Here is a 10,476-nt window from a genome sequence, read left to right as displayed (position 1 = left end):
TTTCAATATATTCAAATATATTCAAAAATTACTATACAGTATATTTGAATATATTTCGAGATGAGAGTACATTTCTTGGTTAATATATCACTGGTCTCTCTCACTCTCTCTCTCTCTCTCTCTCTCTCTCTCACACACACACACACACACACACACCATTGTGGCTATGGTTAACAACCACGTTGGTGGGTGGCAGACGGTGGTCATATAAAGTGTTCCCACTTAAAAATAGTTTATTTCTGACAGCATACAAACACATCAGAGACAACGTTTGGCTGCGGGGACCGACAACAAACAACTGTTCAACGTGTTCAAGGTATGAAGGCACAGAATCATTTCAGAATATAAACTGTGTCAGACCTGAGCATCCATACAGTTGTTGACAAATATGAAATATTTAGAGAGTTGCATTCAAACAGAAGCTCATAAACTTGCTCCTCACTGTAAAACCTGAACATGCAGCCGCTGTTCTGACATCATTAGTTCCTCAAAGCTGCACTAATGAATGGTTTTTGTATGATGTAATATTACAATGCAATATTCAAATGTAAAAGTTATGGCCTTTAGTGTCAAATGGAGAATTTTTTTGCATCCTTTATGTAATTGTTTCTCGTCTGAAACTGAGAATTCTACTAAAACGACCGTACGGTAGCTGCCCAGGAAGAGATGGCAGACAGACTCTTTCACAGGAACTGGTGGAAACCAAAACAGAGCAAAAAGGAGAGTAGACTTACATTCATGGCGTGGCCATAAACAGAGACTGTATGCTGTAAATAGGCAACTTTGGGCGACTTTCCGAGGCCATAAAATATTTTGCTATTTTAATCCATTAATGCAGCTTTCACACGTTGATGTGGACTAATATTCTCGATGTCTTTGTTCAAAACAAAATTTAACCCTGAGTGTTGAGTTAAAATCTGAAGAGGAATGCTTATTATATATATTAACAAGACTTGATACAAATATAAACAGAGTTCTGGAGGCGATGCACACAGATTTGGTACATGCAGTCCAGCAAACATGCAACTGAGCTTTAAAAGCCATACAGCAAAAATAAAAAAATATACATCGATGTCGTTGGAAATCAATCTGCAGGTCGTTATCAAGGAGCTCCTGTAGTGTTCCTCCTCCATGGACACATTTCAGGTGGCTCAAACGATTCTGCAGGCGCTCCGAGCACATCAGCGTTACCTCGGGTGTCCCTGAGCTTCTTCTGCTGAGTCAGCAAGCGTTCAAATGTAGCCAACCAAGAAAGAAAAGAGCAGTTTGACTGTATGTCATGCACAGACATGAGTCCGCTTTGAATTGCATCCAGGAAACAGTGTAGGCCTCGGTCTGGATAGCTTGACACAGAGTTGTAGCCATATTGAGTTTTTTCAAAGAGGATTCCAAACTAAATCTGCCTTGAGACTTTGTGCTCTTCTGGTTCATGCCAATGGGGTGTGGATGTATGTCGTTTTTTAAAGTTTTTTCCACTTGTGTGACATCCCTGTACTTCATCTGCAATGATTTATTAGTAAATGAAAAGGTAGAACAACTATTTATCATGTGTGGGATTTATGTCTGCCAACAAAAAATGTTCAAAGAAGCAGGAAATGATAGAATGAGTGGATAAGACTAATCTCATGTCTGTGGATGTAAGAAGCTCAGGATGTGGTTAGACTGAGCATACATGAGGGTAACTGTTGCCATGACTACAACAGCTCAACAACTGGATGGATTACAATGAAAAAGCATTCACAGGAGGGGGAAATCCATTTGGGTAGTTCCCTAATTTTGCTCTAGTGCCACCATGTGGTAGAAATGTTTCTGTCTTTCACTGAAACTATTGGATGGATTTCCATTAAATCTGGTCCAGACATGTTTAAAAACATAACTTTCCAAACAACAGCTAGACTTTATGTATTTTTAAACTGTGGCCAGAACCAGGCTAGCATTCAGGCTAACGGAGGCTAACCACGTCCCAACACACTAACACACATGAATGGTTTGGATGTTTTCATCCTACAACAAAAGAAACAAATAGTTGCTGGGTAAAGAGTCCATAGCTTAGTTTCTCCTTTTGGCTTTTAGTCTTGAATGAATGGCAGCATCATATTACTGAGTTCAGCGGACCTCCTCCCACTAGAGGAGCGCTGGAGGAGGAGGACGTCTAAAAGTAGCTGCAGCAGCCCGACTTCTCCTTCTGCGCTTCGATGTATTCATGAATCTGGAACTTGGGTTCACTGGGATGTTGGACGGCTCGGTGCTTCAGTTCCCTGAAGAGCAGAAGCACAGTTTAGAACATTGGTGCTGTCACTATTATTTATATCTGTAGAGATTTTGGTTTATTATTAAACTGGTGACATTAATCTACTCCAGTGTTAATTTAAACAATTGTATGAATCAAATGTCTTTATATTAATACTTTATTCTTATTAAATTGTCACATATGACACATTTTTATGTACTTTATTTCATATAAACCAATAAAAAAAAATCTAAGAATCAAAATAGGGTCTTAAATATCTACAGGTGCAAGTTATGAATATTTTAAGAAATGTTGGAGTATATTATATACAATGGACACACTAATGGGTTTTTGTAATATAGAGAATCTTAAATTATTTTTTTCCTGATAGGAATTCAAATTTTCTGGAAGAAGCAATGAGTTATTACATGTATTAACTATGGCATTATTTCAACACTAGTAGAATATGGTGTCAACATAAGATGCATGTTGTAGAGGAGTACGTTTTATTTCTTCTTTAGTCATGTTAAAAGGCTGTGAGGTCATACTTGGAGATGGCGGTGAAGGCCAGCTCTACGTTGACTCCCGTCTTGGCGCTCGTCTCCATGAAAGGAACTGAATACTCCTGAAGGAAGGAAGAGGAGCAGAGAGCCATGAAGAGGTTATGTCATCACTTGTGTGTCGTATAGCGGTGGAGGATGTACTCACTCTGGCCAGCCTCTCTCCTTCGTCTCTCCTGATGGCTCTGTCGCTGCTCACGTCGGCCTGACAGAGAGAAGCAGTGCAGTGTGGGTAGAATAGGACGTCACATTCAAGACAAACACGCTTTCCAGCTTCCCTCTTAGATATTCCCTCTTAGATATTAATATTATTTTTGTTTTTGGAGAGAAATGGCTTTAAAGTTGTGATCTCTTCTTTTTTGTCCATCTGATAAAAAGTCCAATATTAATCCTCCATCTAGTTCACATCTGATCTCCACCAACTCCTGTGAAATATGTTTTATATAATCTACTACTAGACTCCAGACTTTTTCCTTCACTTGCCGAGCTTTCTCAAACAGTCACCTCTGCTCACCTTGTTGCCCAGCAACATGATGACTACATCGCTGTGTGCATACTCATGGATCTCTGTTAACCAGGCCTGGAACGAGAGGGACAGACGGACACAGACGGACACAGACAGCCCAGATAACACACATACTTAATTTATGTGATGATTATCGTGACAAAAATAATAGATAATATTATCCTGATCATCATCAAAATATGCTTCAAACTCTTAAAATGGCTCTAAAACATCCTGGAATCAATTTGCAGTTTGTTAAGAAACAAATATTTCTTTATTACGTCACAGATAAGATCTTATTTTTAAGTGAAACACAATCAAATAATCTTCCATAAGATGATCATAAATCATGATTAAAGGATTTTATTATATTGTATCCTGTATTTTTTTAAATCAGGCCCTATTTTTTTTACTTCTCTACCATGATCGTGAACCAGCCATCTTTTTCAATTCACTAATGTGACGATATTCATTCCCTGATTCTTCCAGGCGATAGACATATCCCAGACTTACCCTAATGTTGTCAAAGGAGGTTTTGCTGGTGATGTCGTACAGGAGCAGCAGAGCTTTGAAGAAAATAAAAAAAAGGGTTATATTGCCGCCCCGTCTCTAGAGCTGTGACGTTTGTGGCTGAAAGTAGAGCTGAGCTGTAGATTCGATATCGTTCTCACCGTGTGCGTCTCGATAATATGCATGCGTCACGCTCCTGAACCTCTCCTGTCCCGCTGTGTCCCAAATCTGAAACAGAAAAAATGGCCAGTTTCCACTTGGCTAACTCTCATTTATCGGCTGCCCAAGAGGAAACCCGCCTGTGCTCCAGAAATAGGCTTCTATTGTGGAAGCACTGGGACTGATTCACTTACTGACCTGTAGTTTGACCTTTACATCGTCAACAGTCACCACTTTATTCTGGAGGGGAAGCAGAAGGAGAATCGAATTGATGTTAGAATGGGCACCGGTCACACAGATTCACACACACACACACACACACACACACACACACACACACACACACACACACACACACACACACACACACACACACACGTACCGTGAATCCAATGCCCACGGTAGCAGAGAAGGAGCCGGGGATGAACTTTCCCTGGTCGAACTGCACCAACAGAGAAGTCTTCCCCACTCCGCTGTCCCCGACCAGGATCGTCTGCAGAGAAACGCACCGGAATCAGCCTTGAATCTCGCCTTTCTGGCCGGACCTTTGCAAACCGTTTTGTTATTTGGGGCTGTTGTGAGTCACCGCCTTGCGTCACGCGGTGGCCATTCCAGCTTCCGAGTCAGCACAAACAATATTATCTTTAACAAGAGCTTGGCAGTGAATGGTTGTTACTGTGTGAGTCAGAAGCTGGAGGAGATAACCTTCAAGACAAACGACAATAATGGAAGGCAGCATTCAGAAGCATCCGACTTAGTCACCACGGCCAGCAGTCAATACTTCAGCTTCTAGGAGAAAAAAGTCATGCTGAGGTACACACACACACACACACACACACACACACACACACACACATTGGTGCCCTCCAACTGTGACGGATACAGTAAAGAGACAGCCAAGCTGTTCTGTCTTCCCAAGAAATGGTTTGGACGTTTCAATGCAAAAGAAAATGCAGCCTGAGTATCTTTTATGTCTGGATTTTTGTTTTGAGGCATCGTGTCATAACTGTTCAACCCTAATACCAAAGATGAACATCAATATTGGTTGATTGTGGGGAAACAAAATGACGTTTTCTTCAGTGCAAACTTTTCTTTTCCAATCCTGATATCCATCCTAACCAAGGACCTTTTCCTGCATCATTTCATTCCCCGTCTCACCGTCATTTCCTGTCATCTCTCAACCACTGCTTATATATTTAGGCACAAAACCAGAAGTGGTCTTGGTTGGGATGGATGTCAATAAACTCCTTTGTGATTCTGATTCTTAGGAGCATATGTGCAGAAGCAAATGTATGAAGCACAACACCAAACAAAATCCATTTTATTACATCCTGTGATCCTCGTGTGTCTTAATGCTTCCTGCTGACTGAAAGCATGTAATATGATGCCTGCATGCATGTGTGTGTGTGTGTGTGTGTGTGTGTGTGTTTGTTTGTGTGAGTGTGTGTGTGTGTGTGTGTGTGTGTGTGTGTGTTTGGAGAAGAACGGCGGAGGAAAGCAACCATACTTGGAGAATTACGCATGTATTATGTGACGAGGATGAGTGTGTTTGTGGCGGTGGTGGTGGGGGGAGGGGTAGGAGGCTGTTTCCGCGGCAACGGAGGTTGATTGTAATAAAGTTTAGGGGAACCAGCTTGTATTGCTTGTATTTGCACACACACACACACACACACACACACACACTGCTTCCAGGGCAATTACAAGCAGATGGTCAAACCGGTTCACGTCTCGTCGGACCAGCATCCTTTGGGAAAACTCGGTTCCCAGTGAACTCACGCTAATGACAGAAAGTCAATCTTTAGAAAATCCTTCTGTAGATTTCTCACAGTGACTCTGGCTGTTCCTGAGATACAGCTTCATTATATAACGTGACATTTAACTGAAGCCCGAAGGGAGTTTCTGCTTTCTCTTTCTTCCATCTACAGTGAGGTCAGAGGTCAGATGCTGAACTGGAAGTCTGGGCTCTATGTATGCTAATGTTGAGCACTCTTCCTACATTTCATTAAAATAAAGGATGGATATTATATTAACAAAGTGGAGACAAAACTAACACAATAAAAACAGTGATAATTACACAATAAGTATATTAAATTGTAGTATACTTGAGTGTACTTGCAGACAGATAGTCATCAGTATACCAAGTGTGTTCACTTTTACGAAGTTATTATTTGTATTTGCTTTGTTTGTGTTATTCAAGTGAATTGAGTGTCTTGCATAAGCAACATACCATTCATATTATTATTGTAGTAAAATAAAATGCATGGCATGTTTTAACAGGAAAACGACCGCGTGAAGCAGTCAGGTGCAGATCAGCACCATGGAGAGCGCATAGACCTGTCCAGCACGGCTGGTTTCAGGGCATTTCCTAAATAAACGGATGGATAATAGGGGACAAAGAGAGGAGGGACGTAGCTACAGCAGTTTGGTTAAGTTTAACACAGAGCTCGTAACACATCGCCATACCTTGTGCACGAGTTCCTCATCATACGTCGGAGCCGGTGGCGTCTTCGCCTCTGTGGTCTCTCTGGACTCGTAGCCGCTATCGGGGTGGATTTCCGGGTAAGCGGTGGTGTAGTGCGCCGAGATCGGCTCCATGGACTCCATCCGCTCCATCCTGACGCCGGAGGAGACAAAATACGCGACTCCGTCTGTCCCCGCGAAGAAGACGATGCTCCCCACGCAGCGTCCCCCCTCAGGCTCCTCCCGTGACGTGAATCACTGTCTGTGGGCTTCTGCCTACAGCACTTAACATTTTAAAAAGGCACGTCGTGATCGCTCGTCCAACGTCACGCCATCAACACGGAAGAGGGGTGGGGGAGGAGAGGATGGAAACGATGGGAAGTTGGGAGGAAGATGCTGAGGAGAGTGGGGAGGATGTGTGAGGACGAGGTTGCATTCAAGTACCGACCTGTGGCCTCGGGATCAGACGATATAGGATTTTTTTTTATCGCGATTAAAAATATATATAATAATAATAAGTGGATGGTGATGAATTTTCCAAATCCTGATGATAGAAATCAGATTGTGATGAAGAAGAATGTTGGTAAAGTTGCCTGAGACTGAACAGTACACATTTCTTATCGTTAAATATGTGTGTTGGAAAAAAATATATATATATATTTTTAAAAACTATTTGGAGGAGTTAAAATCATTTTCTAAAAGTGCAGTACTGCGCGCATCCACTAGAGGCTGCACAAAAGTCGCTTTTCGAGTTGGAGGGTCTCTTCTCGGTTCTTCCCTCTACATGCAGTTAATATTTACCCGCTGCGCTTAATGATCCCGGGATCTGTGTGTGTGTGTGTGTGTGTGTGTGTGTGTGTGTGTGTGTGTGTGCGTGTGTGTGTGTGTGTGTGAGTTTCCAACAGTTCAGGGAAAAAGCCAACGACTCCGCCTCGGTGCGGTTTGTTTGAACGTGTTCACACGCGGATCTCAGGTCTGTTTGTCCTCCACAGATTCCTGTGATGGCTCCAGAGCTGCTGACTATCATCGTGGCCTCAGGTCTGTGTATTTCAACCGCCTCGTTAACGCGCGTTTAGCTGCATTATTGATAAAGTCAGGGTCGCTCTAATTAGCTGATCACTTGTTGTGTGTGTCGACCACCATTACAAGTTGTGGTTACTTTGTTATTGATCATTACACGAGTAATAATCCAGGCTGATAAACTATGTCCACTAAAGAAGTCTATGTCGTGAAAATATAATGATTTGTATGAAATATGACGTCAGTATGTACAGTGTGAATGCACCTCTTGCAACAGTAACGTTATGGAATGCAATTTAATTCAATTAAAACCACTCAAATATATAAACATAAATAAATATATGTATTTATTGAACTAAATTGACTATATTTGTACATATGCATTTATTTTGTATTAATTTAAATATTTATTTAATATTTATTTATTTAATAGGCATATTTTTTTATTTGTGTTTTCTTGTGTTTATTAATTAATTAATTTGATATTGAATGAAATGGCTGAAATCAACCTGACAAAAACTTAAATGTGTCACATGACATTTCTGTCAACTGATCTTTTTACTCATTCAATGAAACAGACTTTGAATTTAATCTTTTCCAGATAATGTTGTAGTGGTGTTTATGTTTTTAATAATACATAATAAGTCATCAGACTTATATAGCAGGTGATGAGCAGGATGTTGGAGTGAATGCGATGTTGTATTGGGAGCCAGTGAAGGTGTTGAGCAACCGGGCAGCTGTTTTTTTAGACATAAACACAAATTAGACTTCACAAACGTATGTTTTGTGCAGAATGAAGGGCATGGAGAGACATGCATTAATATCTGTCTTCATAAAAACGATCCAGTCCACGTGTCAGCTAACGCTGTGCTGCTCCTCAGTGTCCTGTGGAGCGTTCTGTTTAATGATCCTGATGCTGGTGGTGGTCGTGTGCAGAAAAGATCCTCTCTGCTGCAGATTCAGACTCGACGGGACAGAACTCGACACCGTAAGTCTTCAGACTTCGGTCCGAGTAACGGGTCATCAAGAGTTAACACACGAGACCCCTTTAGACCAGATTATGAGATCCTCTCTAGGTGCTATAGAGTGATATAAATGTTTTATTCCCTACTGTTCACATCCTCTTCACACTCTCCTTGATACTCTATTAAAACATAGATTCAACATTACAGTGTACTGTATAAATGAACATCAGCAATAATATCATGTAGACTAACTTTTATCTGTATATGTATATATGTAACCACTTCCTGATGATTTCTTTTCACAGGATAATCCTTTTCATTACCACAGCAGGCACTCTTTGATTGGCATCCCCCATTATGAGCACAGGGCTGCCATGAACCAGGCAGCTATCGGCCCACAGGTAACTATCGTACAAAAAAACGTTAAATTGCATCCGCAGGAAGTTTCACGTCAGATTGTGTTCATGTAATCTCAGCTGCCCGGGAGGCTGTTTATAACAGGGAAGCCGAGCGACTACCACCTGAGCGGGGCTCAGCCGAGGCTTCCTTCCTACGAGAGCGTTCGGAAGAAGGACCGCCAGAGACAAATCCACAGAATGATCTCGCAGCGCTTCGGCCTCAGCGGCTGCCATGAGGTGAGGTTCTCTTTGGTCTTGCAGGACAGAGGAACGTTTCCAGGCCAATGACCCCAAGGCTTATAGAGACCCCCTATATCGTACATTTCTCCAGAGCCATGGGAGTTATTATACAACAGTTCTCTGTAAAATCTTCATCTAAAATCACATTCAAAGTATATTTTTATATATATTACATAATTTCCTTTTTCACATTCTGTTCTAGCCTCCACCAACGTATGAAGAAACCCTTCGCCAGTCCCTTGAGATTTCACCTGTAACTCTGCACTCCCTGGACCTTCACCTGTCGGTCTCCAACTCAAACCTCAGTGAAGACACACTCCGCCCCAGTCCGGCACCCGCAGCCCCCCAGGGACCGTCTTCATCCCGCTGCCCGGCACAGACCTCCAGCTTCCCTTCTATCTGACGGAGCCGGTTGCCAGGTCACAGCATGACGACGAGTTGGAAGACGTCATCGGGGACAAAAGGAGAGTTTCGGGAAGTTCGGGCTTTGAGGCAGAGCTTTTGATAGATCTGTGTGATTCTGCTCGGGGGGTATTCTCATGATAATGACTTGCCCTGAGGGTGACAATGACCCGCCTGGCACACTGTGTGTTTTGTTCTCGAGCGTTTTATTCAACGTCTTTGAATTGAACAGATTTCATACCAATTAAATCCTGAACTTTTACTCTCATAAGAGCGGAGAAACATGTAGATCATCACAGGATGATGAAGCTGTCCACCGACACGCGTGATAATTAAATGTTTTTAGGTTTGAGGACCATGAATGTTTCATGCTAATCAATCCAAAACTCCAGATATTTCTACACATATTACCTGACTGCAATAAAAACTCTCTTTTGAGAGGACCGAGCATTGCTTAAAGAGTAACTGTGTTTGACCTGCACTCCTCACCATTAGAGTTTGAGAGGTGAAGTACGACCGCACAGTTACTCTTTAACCCAGATCAAACACTAACCACAAGATCTAGACCTTTGTTGTTTGTGTATCACACCGAGGATGACCCGCTCCGACTGGGACCAGGACCAAGAATGCAGCTAACTCACACAACTGCCAGTAACTTCATTTGTTCCCGATGAAGAGCTACAACAACAACAGTGGAAGCAGACACACTTTAACTTGTGGTTTATGGAAATATTCAGATATTCATGCCAGGGCCGAAACTCCTCACATCCATCACTCATCGTGCTTGGACGGTTCCAACTCCCATACGGCGTACCAAGCGTTACCCACACTCCCCTGCATACCACACGCCTCTCAAGTCCAACCGTTCCAGTTTATCTGCTAATTCCTGCTGAAAGCCCTTTCAAAGTAATGCTGACTGGCTGATAAGCTCGTACCTTTCACAACTCAACTTCACAGGGATTATCATATGAAGACCGGAGCCCGATTAAAGCTGAGTCATCTTAAATCTGAGGAGGTATCATTCTAA

At 42.2% G+C, this 10,476-nt stretch overlaps 2 protein-coding genes across 2 annotated transcripts; one reads left to right on the top strand and one right to left on the bottom strand.

Moving 5' to 3' along the window:
* Positions 1 to 222: 222 nt before the first annotated feature.
* On the bottom strand, positions 223 to 6,689 carry LOC311032841 (ras-related protein Rab-37-like). The gene is made up of 9 exons (XM_084039909.1): positions 6,428 to 6,689; positions 4,347 to 4,457; positions 4,163 to 4,204; positions 3,967 to 4,033; positions 3,809 to 3,861; positions 3,305 to 3,370; positions 2,939 to 2,995; positions 2,779 to 2,855; positions 223 to 2,258 (listed from the first exon to the last, which is right to left on the bottom strand). The coding sequence occupies exons 1-9, from the start codon at positions 6,575 to 6,577 to the stop codon at positions 2,153 to 2,155; spliced, it is 729 nt and encodes a 242-aa protein (XP_083896035.1). The 5' UTR covers positions 6,578 to 6,689; the 3' UTR covers positions 223 to 2,152.
* Positions 6,690 to 7,324: 635 nt separating this feature from the next.
* LOC311032794 (uncharacterized protein) lies at positions 7,325 to 9,834 on the top strand. The gene is made up of 5 exons (XM_084039841.1): positions 7,325 to 7,462; positions 8,326 to 8,432; positions 8,715 to 8,810; positions 8,886 to 9,044; positions 9,250 to 9,834. Exons 1-5 carry the CDS (start codon positions 7,426 to 7,428, stop codon positions 9,448 to 9,450), a joined length of 600 nt encoding a protein of 199 aa, XP_083895967.1. The 5' UTR covers positions 7,325 to 7,425; the 3' UTR covers positions 9,451 to 9,834.
* The last annotated feature ends 642 nt before the right edge of the window (positions 9,835 to 10,476 follow it).

Source organism: Eutrigla gurnardus (assembly GCF_963514095.1).
Source record: "Eutrigla gurnardus genome assembly, chromosome: 22".
Classification (NCBI taxonomy): Eukaryota; Metazoa; Chordata; class Actinopteri; order Perciformes; family Triglidae; genus Eutrigla; species Eutrigla gurnardus.
The sequence above is the reverse complement of the archived record's forward strand: the minus strand, read 5'-3'. Positions and strand labels throughout refer to the sequence as shown.